This window comes from Melitaea cinxia, chromosome 2 (genome assembly GCF_905220565.1).
Source record: "Melitaea cinxia chromosome 2, ilMelCinx1.1, whole genome shotgun sequence".
Classification (NCBI taxonomy): Eukaryota; Metazoa; Arthropoda; class Insecta; order Lepidoptera; family Nymphalidae; genus Melitaea; species Melitaea cinxia.
Genome location: NC_059395.1, coordinates 17,454,377 through 17,473,254, shown reverse-complemented (window position 1 = coordinate 17,473,254; position 18,878 = coordinate 17,454,377). Strand labels below are relative to the sequence as shown.

The window sequence follows — 18,878 nt, the reverse complement described above, 5'->3', positions numbered from 1 at the left end:
TTGTTGGCGGTGATCTATTTTAAAATAAACATAAAAGATTATCTTTTAAAGAAAAACTATTTATCAATTTTTTGTTTTACGCTGCTTGGTATCATTTAAAACTTTCATTGCGTTATAAACAATAGACAGACTGACTGACATATTTGTAGCTCGTCTCATTTCACTCATGGCGAAAGTTATCAGTCGACATTTACAATTAACATCAGACGTAACATCATTATAATTAATTACGAAGCTTAACAAGTTTCATTCGCAAATTCTAAAGACTTGATCTACAACTAACAATAGAATCACACAGACATTTATCTAAAAACCTTCTAATTTACCGAATTTCGAGAAAAAAAATATAACAACACTAAACTATTACCGTTATTTGTAGCATGTTTTACTATTCAGTTTTCTAAGTCAATTAAATAGGACTGAAAGACACACAAAGAAAGCGATAAATACAAGTTTAAATTTGTCTAAAGAATTTATACGAATCAACGATTCCAATCAGATAGTAAAGAGGTATCGATTCATTTTGATACAATGTCAAAATCAATAACGATAATGTTACATTCGTGAAAGTGCAAGAACATTAGATCGTCACGTGCGATAGCTAAGACAATGCCGGCCTTGGTATCTGGCACGTTAAAGATGATACTCGCAGCGGCCGAGGCAATCTTGGTATGCAACAATAACGAGACATTAAACTTAACGAGACGTTTAATCCATTAATCATGTTTAAAAATATCAATAACAATTATGTTTAACGTTGATGTGCTTAGCAACATTACGTTTAAACAATATTTTAATAGAGGTAAACCAAACTAATATTTGGGCTCTTGCGCTGGCGGTTGCGGGTTCGATCCCCGCACGTGACAGACATTTGTATTACCAATACAGATATTTGTCGTGGTCTGGGTGCTTGTGCAGTCCCTGTGGGTCTCCCCACCGTGCCTCGGAAAGTACGTTAAGCCGTCGGTCCTGGTTGTTATCATGTACACCTGATAGCAATCGTTACTCATAGTAGGGAATATATCCGCCAATCCACATCGGAGCAACGTGGTGGATTAAGCTCTGATCCTTTTCCTATATGTGGAGAGGCCCAGCAGTGTAATATAACAAGCTGAAAAAAAATTAACAATCTAATCTGCCTAATATTGTTAGCAGATCTCAAAAGACCTGCCCTATGTCTATTTGCAGAAATAAATCCGAACAAAAGTAACAAGATTATTTTCTGACTAAAATTAAGTTTAGAAACTAAAAAACTAAAACGATAAAATTTTCCAATGAAGTTGCTATTTTACTATAAATAAATATATGAATATAGTATTTACGACTACTGTGTAAATAATAATTCGTTGGTCAGACAGAATCGTGATGTCTTCCTCACTGTTTATCGTTTTTAAAAAGCATTAGTCACGATATACGACAAAAAGTTCAATGTGGTGTGCCGTGTGAATTCCTAAACATATAATAGTATTTGTAAATAATAAATCTGTTTATATTAGGTGTAATTCACAAGTTCACGAGTCATATGTTTATCAACCATTTGCTACTGTTATCACGTAATAGTCTGTTAAATTTTACCTTAATATTACAAAATTGTAGTAAAGGAGTCATTTTGAAAATAAATTTAAAAAATGCTTCAATTTATATATCGAGTACCTTTTGGCTATAACTCTATACTAGTTATTGAAATAAAATAAGCCATTGCAGACGTTAAAATTTAAGCCATGTTATTGGTACAAGTGATTGCGCCCGTTGAATCGTTAAAGTTGATTGTCCATTATCCAATAAATAAGATTAATATATACATATCCGTGGTGTTGCAATGCAGCTGTCCAGAGTGGCAGATGACATACAACTTTCTCTTGAATGCCTGAACTCGCAACCCGGACGCTCGGCTTTTTGCATTGTTTCAGTTAATACAATATTGTTATTATCGTATGAAATTGAAAGTAATTGTAAGTATACGCGAAGGAAAATCGAAAGCGTAATTGTTCAGCTACTTAAATCGTCGTAATGAAGATTATCGTTTTTATCACGTACAGCATTGCTTCTCTTAATTGAGATAAAAAGTCTATGATATTTATTACATAGCATTCAAATAATATTTGGCAAATATTATTTATTGCACACCTGGTCTTTCAAGTGCAATAAGCACGCACTTAGTAGTAGATTATAATTAAAAATAAAGCTGGTCAAATATGCGTGTTGATTTACTAATTTATAAAGTGTTATGTACAACTACCGTTTCCGTTTAACAATTAAAATTGTTCACCCACTCTTCTATTATGAGTTATGCAACAATCTTGACCAGTTCTCACTGCGTGCTCTACATTAGGACAAGTTGTAACAGGATATAAAGTTTTACATTCATGTCATTTGTATTTGAGAATAAGCGGACCTGGGAAATTTTTACAAACTTTAGTGTGATTTTGCCGCCGTTATTAGTTTCCGTTTCCGTTTATTATTGGTTTCGAAGTAAAAGATTTAGTTTTAGAAGTACTCACTCTCTCACATGGCGGTGGCATCGGTGAGTCCACTTCGGTGTAGATGCATAAAGTTGATTTTCTCGACAGCGAGTCGCTGGCGAGACTGCTGGAACTCGAGCCCGTTGAGAACTTCATTCTTGCACCAAAAAAACGACTAGGCACTTTTTGATCAAGTGACCTCCAACTGCACTTCCATGTGGTGTTGCCGGCACATCACACAAGTGTCAGTCACTAGATCGCACCAGCACGCGTCTCGCTCGTTATCGAACTTCGGCACAAGTGACAGAGGCGAGTCTTCAAAGTCAACTGAAGAAATTTTCTTGCGTTTTCAATACCCAATCGGAATTCCCAAATGACTCGATTACCCTGAAACGAAGAAATCAATTCTTTAATGAATCGACCCGAATGAAGCGTATGGATGCCTCTTACAATTAATGAATTATTAAGTAGTGTTTTGTTCGCAGCCGTCATGTTAACGGCTGTGACCGGGAATATATTTGTGATTTGTACTTTTTGTAATGACACGATCATTATTTTCTCTTTTCTGTTTAAGAAATCTAATACAGTAAACATAAACGCCTACAAAGGTTTTGTTCTGATCGCGTTCGAAAATTGCGTTGAAAATGTTGAAATACATCAACGACTTAGCAATTTAGATAAGCCGATCGACATTCTGATAGACGGATCGAATCCATTAACGGTTGATAGATGGGCGATAGCGATAATGTATGCAATTTACTATCCTAGATACCTGGTGTGATTTATTAAGTTATAGTTATGTTACGCGGAATTAAAATTGAAGTACGCGATTGTCTCAATCAGTAATGATATATTTTGAAAGACAAATCAGTTCAGAAAAAAATTACAAATTTTTTATATATAAAGTCTTTGTTATTGTATATGTATAGCCAACAAAATAATGTCAGTAAAATACAAATATTAATTTTCTGTACTTATTTAGGTACACAAAAACACATCTTGTAAATATTAAAGCAGTTTGTTCACAGCACGATCTCATATGAAACGGAGTTCGGTGTAATCTTATGGTTATAAGATTACACCGAACTCCGTGTTCGCGTTTACCGTAATGTGTTTACCATATTAAGTAAAACTTACCATAAATGCAAATTTACTTTCCAAAAAGGTGTTATATTTTGGATTACATCGTGACTCAGTACCTCGTATACTTATTCAAAACGTATAAATATAAACCTTATGAATATTTATCCTTAGATTTAAATTTATTCTACATCAACTGCACTTAGGATTACAGCAATAATATTAGCCGAGTGTAATAAATATAATTGTTGCTTGAAATATATAAGGTTTAATGCTTTTAATTACTGGCAATGTTACTTAGTCGTGGCGTAACGCTTACAATTAAAAAAAAAATCAATTTTAATGGTAAGAAACATTCTTCGTTTAAAGTAATGAACAAAATTATATTTTTCTGATAAATATTTTGATAATTATATTAATATTAGTTTAGTAACAATAATATATAACTATTGAAACAAAAGAAGTTGTTAATTATGAGCGGTGTCCTTCGAACAACAAAGGAAAACAGTGGGTAACGCATGAGAAAATGTGCTATTACGACAGTCAAGCAATTCATAACCAGAGCCTAGTCATAAAAGCTTAAATAAAAATAGCTAACTACTTAGTAAGACAACAAACAGTTGGTTAATAAAGACAATTAGCGTTTATAAGCGAAAAGGGTAAAGCCCTCGTACCAATAAAGAAAATATAACTGCTTACATAAGACATATAATGATGTGCCTCAATGACAATTATGACCTTTATCCAGTAATAAATACTTGTAACGAATTTTGTTGTACTTTTATTGCAATTAAAGCAATAATAAAAACATTTCGAGTAGTTAATACTGTCAAAGACACCGAAGTACCACCTATCCGATGTACAGCTCGTAACTAAGTATATATTGATGGGCAGTTTATATAAATATGATAATATCCCACTTTTCTTTCAGGAAAAGCAATATGACACGCAAACATACATTCTGAATCTATGATTAGTGATTACTAGGCAGAAGGGGCGCAGGAAACGTTGCACCTTATGCGTAAAACACATTGACCGACTGTCCGGCATGTTTCAATGATTTCAATTACGTGAATAGGATATTAATTTACATCTACTTTCAAACGACTATTTTCAGTTCTATTCCGTTGAACATCGAGAAAATTTATTCAACGTTGTGAAATATTTATGCTAAAAAAATTTACCTACAAATAATTATGTTAGGCGTGAAGCTGTAGGTCCACAGTGGCGTGATCGTCCTCTTTACTAAAAAGCGTAACTGATCAGTTGGAACAGCACGCACCGTCCTCAATTAATGACTTTTTAACACGCAAACGTGTGAAAGAAATCTATACTAACGGTTTTTTAAATGTATTAAATAAATTGTAAATTCTAATCATTAAGTATTTGCTTCAAATAATCTTGTTAAGAACTCACCACTAATTAAATCGGATTTAATGTATGTACATCATATTTCACTATGAATATTGTAACTAAAATTGTAAGATGGTCATGGATTTAATGAATTTTTATGTGTGGGTTTATAAAGGTTACCAAAACTCAAACGTGAATTATGTTGAAAATTGTGTTTAAATTGAAACGTTTAATGAGCTGTAATTTTCTTAGTTCAGAAATCATATACTCACTACTAAAAATAAAAATCACGTCAGCGCTGATAAGACCTGCATAATCCTTTTCATAAGCAATCGTTAAATGCACGTAGAATGAGAGCACGTAGCACACAAGACTCGTGTAATTAGGAAAATCTTCGCAACGAGTGAATAGAATTTATTCAGTTGTCTATTTTGCCTTTACAAAGCATCATACCTAAAGATTAAGGGTTCAATGACCTGCGTCTAAGATCAGGTGCGAGGCAAAAAATCTCACTTCCGCATTATTTTTGTCCATAAACAATAATTACGTTTAGTAAACTGGTTCGTTTTGCTTCAGAAAATGTTTGTAAGAAAAAAATATTGTTTATTGTATCGAATAACAAAATTGATTTTACAATTTCATAGGAATTTGCGTCCTTTGTGTCTGACTGTCATACATTCTTTTGTGCAATATCGATTGATGTCAATTGAGGGTATACAAAGAATACTTGAAATTTTGGTGTTACTGATTCTGATCTACATACAGCGATCTGCAAACTCTTACTAATCATATATATTTTTTTCTTTTTCACATACTACAGGCAATATATTAACAATGTTAATAGCAGTGCGTGGGTGGTCGTAGATTAAGATCTTCTCTAAGATAAAAAAAGCAAAGGATCATATATATAAAGTAATTGTCCAACCTCAACAGGTTGGTCTAGATCGATAAGAAGGGACAGTTTTCCGTTTTTGCAACATTGTAGGCCCCTTTTTTGCTCTGCTTGTAGCGTCGTCGTCAAGATTTATTAAGTCGCTCGATTATTTATTTTTTAATAGACCTACCGTTTATAAGTATTCCATGTCAACTACATTACAGTTGTATAGACATTATTTGCAGTCGATCATAATATCACAACGAAAACCTACTTAGATGTCTAAGTCATGATTATTGTTAGACTTACTGTTGTAACAATAATAAAGTTAAAGTGATCCAAGATTGGAATTTTTCGTGTGAATTCATACAAACGTAGCCTAAGTTATTTTTAATAATATACCGTATTGTATTTTTTATGGACCATATCTTTCTAATTACGCACATTGTTTAACTTAAGGTCACAAACATCCTTGAGCGTGTCATATATTTATTATAAGAATTTTGGTACACATTATCTGACCGCCTTGCTTAAATGGTTTGGTCACGATTTAGCCTTTATAGAGTCCAACTTTTAAAATTTATTTAATTTGAACTTAGCTTTAATAGGATTAATATGGCTTGAATAAATCCGTAACGATATTTTTTTTTTGAAAAATCTATAGACCCAAAGATTTTTTTAAAACAAAATTACTTCCTTATTTTGGCTTCTTATGAAAAGAAACTAGTTGTTAAATAAAAAGTACAAACTAAAATTAATACTATTATATTAACTCAAAGCAGAAGCGTTATTTTAAAATTTTAGTATTTTGATGATACTGCGTTAAGTATATGTGTGTACCGTACAGATATTAGCTGTACAAAAATATTAAAATATGTATAATTAAAATTTAATTAAAATTATTAGAGATACGACGTAAGGAAAATGCTTCGAGTAAAAACCAGTTTCGATACTCTGGTCCGTCTACCTGTGATGACTGTTACATTCCGTACATTTTTAAACCTTCTTGAACCGGCCAAGACATGCTGTTATGTAATTCAACAAAAGCTATAGACATTTCTTTTTATTGAGCCTTTTAAGGATCGAAAGTTACACTTGTGTGGTAAGCCGCAAACGTCTGAACCTGAACACAATTAAATATTATAATGGAAAATGTAATAAATTTATATAACACTTTTACTAATGCATGTAAATAAAAATGAATCTAAATGTGGAACATTGAACCCACAACAAACGTCTAAAACGTCTGAACCAATTTGACTAACTTTTAAAATTTCCAACATATAAGAGGTCAGCAGGAAACACAGCATGAAATATATTGGTCAAAATCTGGAGCAGCCCGACTGGGTAAGTACCTCGACCTTACAGAAGGTGACAGTTAAATAATACTGCTTTCAAGCAGTGTTGCGTTCCTGTGGCGAGTAAGGGGACCAGAGCTCTTGTGGATTAGGGATAGGGTCGCCAACACGCTTGCTATGCTTCTGGTGTTGCAGGCTGTTTTCATCAGGTGAATGTTGTATAGAAAAATACTTTGAGGAAAAATTAAGAATTTAGAAATGAAAAATTAAGAAATTTGCGCAGAAAGTTTGAAAATTTCAGAAAATATAACGAATATTTAAACTATTAAGTATTTGACAGTTCGGGACACAGAATAACGTCTATCGAGTCAACTCGTTAACAAATATTTATAAAACTTTCATACATTTAGAACATTATATTTTCGAATAAAATAACACAGTAAATGCACGCTTTATCGCGACAACGGAAGTTTGAAACTGGAAGAGTGACAGGCGCGTGCCGATCTATAAATTTATTACGAGTACGCTTGCTTGAATGTTACTGTAAATATTTTGTAACCACAAACACCTAGAATTGATAAACGAATGCAATAACTATCATAAATAATTGTTTATAATATATCATTCAATACTAAACGCGATTTTCGTTGTCTTTACTTTGTTTGGATTCATTGACTATTCAAAATTTTATCAAATGGACTTCTTACCTGTGAAGTGTACAATATAAATTAAATTAACATAAATATTTTCGTTTCATAGTTTTGACGGTATTATTTCAGTAACATCAACAATTATAAGATTTATAATGAGGATTTTCGAGGTCGTTATTTCTAAAATCTTTAATAGTACGTTCAATCGGGCTTGATATTGACGAATGTACATTTATATTACTATAAAGTAAAAAAAAATTGCTTGATAATATTAATAACTAGTAGCTTTGTACGAATTGTTTTTTTTTAAGTAAACAAAAATAGATGTCTTTGTAAATAATAATAAATTATGACGATTTTTAAGTAATTTATATTTGTGTGAAGTATAAAAAACAAGTCATCTCATTGCGATACCTCATAGGATCACTAAATTCCGTTATTCCATCTAATTTATCGCTTATGTCAACCGGTTTACAGTTTAAAAAGATTTTCTAGAAAGTTATTAAGAGAAAACGTTAAAATAGTTATTACTCGAAATAATTTTATATTTTTTCTGGAAACATTTACTTAAAAGATTCAATTCTCTGAGGTTATTGTTGGTAACATTAAAGCCGGACCTTTCTTATATAGCGGCGCAATGCACCCATTACCTCCTACCTATAAGCCAACCGGATATCCATACTAGTAGAAACGGGTCACGCGTTGTACTTGCTTATGGTAACCACTGTTACTATGGTCAGCAATAAAAATAACTTCACACTGACTAATATACTAGAAACATTCTTGCCGTTAATAAAATCAGGACACAAGTTAGGGATCAGTTCCTGTGATTTTTCTAGCTGAAGTAATTTTCTAGAATTTTGACAAATTATGTTTATTGTTAACAACCTCTCTGGTGTAGTGGTGCGTTTAGCTACCTAAAACATCGAGGGTTTGCGGTTTCGGTTCCCGCTCAGGACGGGTAGTTGTATTTGTACAAATATTTCTTTCTCGTTTGGATGTCTGTTCTTGGGGGTCACCCCACCGTATCTCGGACAGCACGTTAAGCCGTGGGTCCCGGTTATTTTCATAAATACCTGATAGCGATGCTTACTCCTACTGCATAGGGAATATATCCGCCAACATGCAGCAGAGCAGCTTAAGCTCCAATCCTTCTCCTATATGGAGAAAGAGGCCTATGTTACAGGCTCAATCGTGATCGATGTTTATAAAGTGTATGGCATAATTCTACGTTTTATCGTCTACGTCGTCGATTTTTCATCACGATTTATTATAAACCTTTTTTTAATTGACTTATTTTGTTAACTCTACATAAACTCGATACGACGAACGTGATTAATTTTATAGCCGTTTAAATCCAGATTTCTTGAACACAAGACATGTGTAAACCATTGATAACTGAAACAAGTTCAATACCTGTCAAACCGGAAAAAAATATTCTCAGAGTCTGGAATTACTGAAATGTTTCATAGTTACGAAACATGTGTTTATTAAAAAAAAAATTAACATTTCGTAAAGGATAACGTGTCTGACGAGAACGAAACGTTTATTAAAACAAACAACAAAGACAAATTAAAAATTAACCATTTAAAGATTGAGCAATTTCATTATAATTCCATACTTGGTCGCGATTCCATAAAAAGTTTCATAAAGTTGGGCAAACGATTAAATTTTGATTACATCACACATACCTTTGGTAATGCTGACGTAAACTTTAATTGCTCGACACGTGAACGATTAACCAAATATTTGTTATGATTGTTATGTTCTGGGTACGTCATCAGCGCGTGCCGTAGAACAGTCTTGTGCATTGTTTGCTAAAACTATTGCGTATATGATCAAATCGTTTTATTATTTAGTATGTTTGAACAGAGAAGACTTTTTATTGCACAACACAATGGATATTTACAAAGTACATAGAAAGTAAATAGTGCCGACGCCTTATCACTAAGAATTTTTTCCTGTATTAATTATTCTTTGTTTAACGGCTTCAGTCGTGCCAATTTGAAACCAATGAGAGTTTCAACATACCTTTTTGTAAAAGGCGATAAAATGTAAGAAAAAAAGGAAGAGTAAAGATTACACAAAAGGCATACATATAAAATTCACCTCAGTCAGCTCAGCCTATTGCAGTCCACTGCTGGGCATAGACCTCCCCAAGTTCGCGCCAAAATCCCGGTTTTCCGCAATCCTCATCCAGCCTACACCGGCAATCTTACGTAGATCGTCGGTCCAACCCCCATGAGTTCGAATTTAAAATTCAGTTATATACAAATAATTACTGTTTCATTATTTTATGTTGGAACTATAATTACCCTACACAGGTAGGTACATCAGTTACATAGCTACTTAACAATCAACACAATATGTATATATCAATACAAATGAAATCGGCCGGTCGGGATCGACCGAGAAGACCACGGTTCAAATTCCCATGTCTCCAGATCGATTATATTTTTCCTTTTTTTTCTAATTTCACTCATGATTTTTTATTTAAATAACCAGTTCATATTTTTTATTATTTCGGTAAAATCGGAAAATATTATTCACACTTTATCAATATGTAATTCATATTGAAATATGATTTCCAGAAACAAGATTTACTAAAAATACCGAGCTAGGCTCAGCTAGAGCCCTGCTAGCTAGGTTCTCTAGGTATGTTAATACGTGAAGCAAAAACTTTGTACCCTTTTTTTACGAAAATTGCGCGGACGGAGGAGTGTGAAATTTCGCACAATTATAGTATATATAGAGAAGGAGTGTAGAATGCGAATATTTTTTTTAAATTATGCATATATATTAAATTAATTTAAAAAAAATTACCCATACTACCCGTATTAGACACACGCGCATATTATATTATTTTGTTGATTGTCAAAGTCTGTAGTCGAATTTTGAAAGTAGTTGAAATTTAAAAAAAAGGTTATTAATTTTCATTATTATTTGGTTTTTTTTTAATTTGAATTTTTAATTATGGTCGATTTTTGACCACTGGGCGACCAACGAACGACCTGTAAAGATAAATGTGCCCAAAAGTATGTATTATTTATTGAGTTAAAATTATATTTCAAATTTTAATTTATATTTATTTATCATCTTTCAGATCTTTGTTTAAAAATTTAAGATATATAATAAATAAGTAACGAAGTCACTTTTTGATTTACAATATTTAATCTTTAAGAAGAAAATTGTAAATTCAGCATCGTGGGAACTTTTAATTGTTATTACAATTTTTATCGTAAAATGTTGACATTTACACAGATTTATTACTTTTATATTCGTATCGCGAGCAATAATATCATAACAATAACTATTACATTTTTATTTATTTGATTTTTACTAAAACAATTAACGAGACTTTTTGTTAACGGATAATACGTAATAAAAACAAATTTTATTATGTTCAATAGTTGTAGTTAATTCGGATATGCATTAATTGGTTATACGCTCGCTTACGTTTCCTAGATCTTGTTTTTATGTAATGATAATTTTGTTTGCTCGTAAATGAAAAAGACCGACTTCCATTTTAATCGGCAAGTAATACAACGAGGTAGACGAAAACATCATCAATTATATAGGTACGTATTATTACAGATAAATCAAAATAAAAAGCACAACTTTTCTATCAAAATCGAAACAGAGGAAAAAAATGAGAACCTTTTTTTTTTAGGTGGTAAAAAGTAACTTGCTATCTTTCTGTTTGATAGTTTACAGAATGCAGTAAACCTTGTCGATTTTGTTGTTTACTGTAAAATAATACGCCCAGTAAGCCTGACAAGTACGAGTAAATTAAATTAGAGCGCCAGTTGCGACGCGGACAGGCCAAGGGCTACTATATATTATCATTATTTATTTTCGGCTTGTTCCGAAGCCTATTAAGGGAGCCGGCTACATTTGCCAGGTGAACAAGTTTTAACGATTACTGCAATTTTAACCTTGCCGATTCGCACGTTTTTTCTCGCTAAAAACTTTTTGTAGTTTCTAAACGTTTATTTAAAAAGCAATTTACGCGAACACTCGAAATTCTTTTTTTAATTTATTGGATAATTATACGTAAATCAATTTTTCACCGTTACATAAATATAATAACTGATAGTACCAACCAAATTGTTTTGTAATCAAGAGGGTAAATGACTTTCATTTCTTGTCAAAATCAACTCGTGTTGGGATCGGGAACTTTGGCATTGATTCGACGTAATTATTTTATTAAAATCTGTCGCAAATGAATACAAAAAAGGAAAATGAATTGTATTACTCAATATTTTTATTTATTTGATATTAATAGACACTTCAAAGTTCTGTACCGAAACACTCCGATTATTTATTTGTATAGCCTTGTCAAACCACCAACCAGTAACCACCCAACAAATTATTTGCCTTTAAGGGACAGCGTTAATTCGAAGTGAATATACTTCGTGAACTTATGTGGAGTATATTTAAGATTTGTTTCGCAACCCACCGCGATCGTGATCGATTGGACCGTGAAAAGTAAGGTATTAGCTTTTAAGCTGACCCAATTGTAGTCATGTGTCGACATATTTTGAAGCAATTTAAAAGTACTGTGTAATCTAATAACAAAGAAGACTCGTCTACAAATTATTAAATCAAGAAATGTATCAATTTTCTCAACAAAAATAATTGGTCTTTTATGTAGAAATGTCAATTTATTAATCGATAAGTGTACCATTAACAAGAGCTAAGTAAACGTCAACTTGTACCGACCTTGCTTCCCACTATCTGTTGGAAATTCGTTGGCCAACCCATTGTGACCGATACTGATCTACAAATCGAGGAATTTGTTACTGTAATGCGCCTATTGAAGTCATTATGGAGTAGAATGTATCTTGACATGTATCTGTCAATTATAATATGCAAGAATTGAGTACCAAATACGATGCCTTTGATTGTTTCAAAACAAAAATCAGCTCGTTTTTGTAATCAAGTTATCCTTGGTTTTAAAGGTTATATTTATTATAGATAAGAGGTAACATTTGGGACTAGATTGAAAATTAAATCGTAATACATGTTTAAATTTTTTTAATAAAAATGTATTTATGTTAAAGAGTCTACTGCATTCTTGCGCAGTTACCCAACTGTCCTCATACTAACGTCATTACATATCATCTGAGCAAATAAAGAGAGCCGATACATTATTTTGAACCATTACAAATTTTCTTTGTACCTATTCCTGCGAAGGGAATTCCATTTGTTCAATGACATGACGATATTTTGAGAAAAAATTTAAAGCGTTGAAATTTATGAAAGGGATACAAAAAGTTGTATTGTTTATAATTTAAAAGGCCTTAAAAATACTGTGTTTGGGTTAACCCACACTTTTTTTTCTCTACTCGAAGGGTCAAAAATGGTTTTGAAGATTTTGTTGTAACATACATTGCCATGCCCATTAAGTGCAACTCATGGTACCTTAACACACGTTTCAACACATGCAAATTTTATGATATTATTATATATAAATACGTATATTAAATTATATATAAACACGTGTAGACTATTTATATTTTAACAAAAATCAAGCGCTATGTATTTGTTTATTAAGACTCGTGTTAATTTATACAGCGCTTTTCTGTTGACTAGTGACCTAAGCTAAAACAGACAAAGGACCAAGGAGTTCATTAACTTTAGCTGGAATAAACCGCAGTAATATTTAATAGGCGAAACGGGTTTGTTTGTAAACAATTGATTTTCTATTGTTTTATTACTCTGCGAAGAAATAGTACTCGCTAGTACCCAGTGAACACGAATAGCAATGAATGAAATATTTCCGTTTGAAATTCAAAACCTTGCGCTTGTTCTATATTCAATAGTGAATTCAATATACAACAGGATGTATTAATAAAAGGCGTCGAGTTTACTAGAATACGTGACATGTGCATTTTTTTTATTTACTGCAGTATTTGTGACGGTTACAATATTATGCAAACGATTTATTTTCAATGCTTTAATATCGTCCTTGTATATTCTTGTCATTTAAATTGAATTTTTTTTTTATTTTCGTTAGAGCTAACGAAATGTCAAAATCATAAATAATAAAACATGAATGAGTTCTTTTGTTTTTTTTTTTTGGTTTGTTTTAAGAAGTGATTGGAAAAGAATGCCTATACTATCAATTTTGAGGTTTAAAGCGATAAAAAGACGGGAAAGGTCGCACGTCTTTAGGGTTTCCTGGAAAGATAACGTGTGATAAAGGTAAAAAAAAAATCAAAACAATGCCTCCAATGTCACAAGACATTTCCGGTGACAAATAATAATGTGTTATATTTATTTCATTGACATTCAAGCCTTTTACTGTGAAAATATTTGAATAAACAATACAGACGATAATTATCACGAAATGAGAATCTTCTATCATTAAACATAATAATATAATAATTAAAATATAAGATGATACAAAGATATCTAAATTCCGATGTAGGTCAGAAGAAAACGACAATAGCGATAAAATAAAACTGACACTATCTTCATTCTCAACACAAAAGGTGAAAAAATCCACGTTATAATGTTAATTTTCACGCATGAAAAATATGCTCGTGTACTAGAAATTTACATAGTAATTACCCTCAGTTTGAGTCATGAATGTAAGTTCGTTGATGTTCTCATTACCCATCTATATAAAGACGTGCTGTGTGGCTACGGCACTAAAGAATTTAGCCACCCCCTCTCTTCCCGTGGGTGTCGTAAGAGGCGACTAAGGGATAACAAGGTTCCACAACCACCTTGGAACTTAAGAAGCCGACCGATGGCGGGATAACCATCCAACTGCTGGCTTTGAAATAGACAGGCCGAAGACGGGCAGCAGCGTCTTCGGTGCGACAAAGCCAGTACTGCAGTCACCAACCCGCCTGCCCAGCGTGGTGACTATGGGCAAAACACATGAGTTCACGTTATTTTTGGCGTAAACTTGTGGAGGCCTATGTCCAGCAGTGGACTGTATAGGCTGTAATAATAATAATAAAAATAAAAAAATAAAGACGTGAAATGATCGATACATGATGTGTCTGTTGTTACTTTTTATTTATTATCCCCTAATGTATACGCCTCATATTTATGATGTCATATTTATGATATCATATCATCACTCGAAAACATTTTTCAAATAATTCTTGTGGTGTCAATATGTATTAGTTCAAATGTTGACCTCAGTTTGTTATATTCATTTTAAGATAAATTTAAACAATTGCTGCTCATGATGCGGTCAAGAATAAACCTGTCAAACGAGTTACGTGTATATCTGCTATCACTTCCAATGATTGCTGGTTATTATTTTAATGGTTCTCGCAGCCGTGCGTAATTTCAACTTTATATATTTGTTCCTTTTCTCTTCTATATTTAATAATGAAATATTAGACGCGATAATATGCAATTTTAAGGTCAATGGTGTCAACATTATCATTTTCTACAGCATTTCGCCGTTTGCTCTTTATAGACGCTTTAAGCATTTCAAAGTTTAAGACATCTAATTATAGATACTTTAAAGACTTAATTATCCACGGCTGCGTCCGTTGATTATTATTTTGACCGCAATATACTTGATCAATAAACATTAACTTAGAACATTCTCAGTAGAAACTCAATATCTCTGACGCTTGACATGGTAACACTAAATCAATAGGATATGATATTATATGTATTGATAGAATTATAAGCTGAATGAAAGTTTCTTCAAATCGAAAATTTTGTAAATAAGTAGGTGTTATATTTCGCACATGAACATAGTATTAAATCTCAAGTCATCACTAGCAGGTGTTCTGGTGAAATGTCCAAGTACGAGAAGCGTCACGCATCGGAGAAAGTGTACTACAAAACGTACCTGTGACTGGTCTTCAATTGGGTTACGACCTCGAAATTCAACGGCCACGGGCCTTCTTTTTTCGTATCGCGAACCGACTCTTCGGAACCGGTTAAGATCGTCCCATACTGGACACGGAGCTATATAAATCACGCCACGGTTTCCGTAAAACCGTCTATTCGAGAGCGATTGTAAAAGTGTTACTAAGTAAATTTGATGTTTGAAGTTCAAATAGGCTTTCGACATGTATGTATTTCTAAACATATTAAATGAGTTACTTATTTTCTATGACAAATCAATATAAATACATATGAATTACCCAAATGGATAATTAGATAACTCTATTTTTAGTTCGTTAATGTAAAACAATGTCTATATAAATTAAATTAAAACTTTAAATATTTAAGAAGAGAATACGGTGGTACGAAGTTCTTCCGAGGCCGCTAGTTTCATATAATAATTTTGGCCTAATTGCTTTTATTTTTACTGTCATTAATAACCAGATGATGTATAAGCGTTTATATTTTTACTTTGACCTCTAAAATTATATCGCAATTATCAAAGTGCAAACATCTACCCGTATTTATTAACTCATAATGATTAGATACGTACCTACCTATTTTGTGTTAGGTAAGTTAATAAGGTTAAGTTTTCATACTTTTCATGTTAAATATTTTTTTTAAATAACTTTTTTAATGGCTCAATTTATCTTATAAGTATAATGCCTGACAGTATGTTTCTATTGTTCAATATCAGTTTAAAAATTTTGCGGAATAAGATCGGACGCGTCTTTTTCTAGAAAATATTTTTGTGTCTTAAATATTTCATTGCGTAAATTGCTTTTATTTTCAAAACGAAAAAAAAAATATCTTCTTTATATGGTAGCTGACTTTAATAATAATTGGTCAATCGTTGCTACATTCAAAACTTTATCTAAAACGCTATTTTGCAAGTTGTTTAAAAGTTATATTAATGGTTGATATAGGTATTAAGAGCTTTTAAAATTTGCGATGATTTTTCAAGGTATCGGATAATGTATGCGTCTTTTATTATGATTGTCTGTTATACTTCTAATTTCCGTCGTGTTTCTACATTTTCAAACTTTAAAATGTAAATATTCGTTTTATTTACTTTTTAGTCACTAATTATTTTTGTTATATAAATTATTGACTTTTTCTATACATACAATTAAATACAAAGGAGTCGCTAAAAGTGTTGCAAAGCTCTAAACTCAAAAACGATTTGGCTAATTTTATTATTAGGTCCTCTAAGTACTTTGTAGAAGGTTCTTGTGGATACAATTAAAAAGCACAGACTAAAATTTTAGAAAACGTAAACATTAATAATCTTCACGTATTTGATAGTTTACAAGAGAGGACAACATCTTAGGCTGTATGAATTATAGTCCTTTGCCTTTCCCTATTGGGGGATACATTTTAAAACAACAACAACAACAGGAAAACGTCAGGTCATTCGGTCATATTTATATGTTAATAAAAAAAGAAAAATTTCATTTAATTTACCAACACATAATGAAGATAAAAACATTTTTGTACATATCTGATTTGATAATGGAAACAATTACAAAGCCCTTGTGACGATTTCTGATAAATTTGCGATATATGTAAGAGTAAAGACCTGTCTTATTTTATTAAAATATTATTGTAATATGTACATTTTTTCTACAAAATAGTAGTGATCTTTTCTGTTTATAAATACATAATTTGATTTCTATGCATTGTTTTCATAACACATCACATTAATTTACTTATTTATTTTACATTGACTATATTATTAATGGTCCGCGGGTCTAACGTCCCTTGTTACTTGTTACTGTAAAAATGTTTTGTTAACCGTCTTCAAAAAAGGAGGGGATTATCAACTCAATTGTACTTTTTTTACTAGATTTACTGTACACAATTCTTATAAACTTTTTCTCAATACTATAGTTGTATATTAGGTATATACCTATAAATTATAATTGATATATACGAATTATCAATACGAATGATCAATACGAATTGACAATATAAAGTATTGTTTAGCTTGTTAGTGGAAAAAAACCAAAAAAAATTGATATTAATTTAAAACTTAGCTATATTAATAATTTTACTAAAAATGAACATTATTTTGAAACTGATAAATCTTTTAATTTCAATGTAAAATTTTATTATAAAAAAATCACGTCAGTCTATTTGTTAAACGGTAAACAAAGTTCAAAGCATAATATTATAATAAATATAATAATACAACTAAAAATAAAATACATATAAGTAAGTAAATAAATCGAAAAGATAATTAAATCAGAAATATAAGTTATTCTTACCTTGAATGTTTCGGTAATCCGCGCATAAAAATGCTGACTTTGAGGACACAATATATTAAAAAGCACATCAACTATAGTAACAGCACTACACGCAAAGTACCAAGGTTCCAAGAGGACAGTTTGCATAGGCTAAAAAAACAAAAATACTCAAAAAGTATTGAAAAGCCGCACCGAACAAAAAAAAGTTAGGTTCAACATTCTTTATGGAATGCCTGCATTCGCCGATGTCTCGAACGTCCAAAGATTATTATACCTGTTTCTTCAAATAAAAACTTATTAAAATCTGCACCACACAATTTACGAATTGAAAGAAAAAAAGCCCCGTAACTAAAAGTTAAAAAAAGTTTGTTTCATCGTTTACTATCTGTCATTTTACGGAGCGCACCGATACGCGCGACTATACTGCTCTGCAGCTCTAACCAATATGGCGCCGACGAACGCAAGCCGCGTAACGAACGAACGGAGAAGGGTGATTGGTGAACGAAAACAAAATTGAATGAGTACAATAAATTATTGTGCCTTTATTTTTATATTACGTGATTGTTAATATTTTTTCATTAAATTTTTTATTGATATACATATACAATTTACAGATACGAATAATAACATTACAAAAACCAAAAAAATGGTCCATAATGCAATTATTTTTATTTTTAAAAACAAATTTTATTTTGGGTTATTGACTTTTAACATCATTAAGTTCATTACTTTTATAATTAACAAAACAATTGTAACGAATCTGCAATAAATTAAGTAATAAAATATAAATTACGTAGAGCATTATTTTTTTACGCAAAGTACATGTAGAGTTACGAAAATAAACTACATAATATGATGTTGGTTGATTTTTAAAGTATCCATTAAAAAATAATTGTCATTTTCATGTCACGTTGAATAACAACAATATAATAACAATAAAATTTGGCGATATAAGTACATGGCTTAAATTGCAGAATTATTATTTTCTTACAAGTTTTTATAAAATTATGAGTTAATTTTCAAATTTATTGTTGAAAATCTTTTGGATC

General features: G+C 31.5%; 1 protein-coding gene across 1 annotated transcript in view; it reads right to left on the bottom strand.

Annotated features, from left to right (window-relative positions):
* LOC123666129 overlaps positions 1 to 18,080 on the bottom strand; it is a 48,167-nt gene extending 30,087 nt beyond the window's left edge. The window contains exons 1-2 of the mRNA XM_045600338.1: positions 17,851 to 18,080; positions 2,502 to 2,849 (exon numbers count right to left, since the gene is read on the bottom strand). Coding sequence (XP_045456294.1) covers positions 2,502 to 2,618 — 117 coding nt within the window. The 5' untranslated portion in view covers positions 2,619 to 2,849; positions 17,851 to 18,080. The remainder of the gene's footprint in view (positions 1 to 2,501; positions 2,850 to 17,850) is intronic.
* Positions 18,081 to 18,878: the final 798 nt, after the last annotated feature.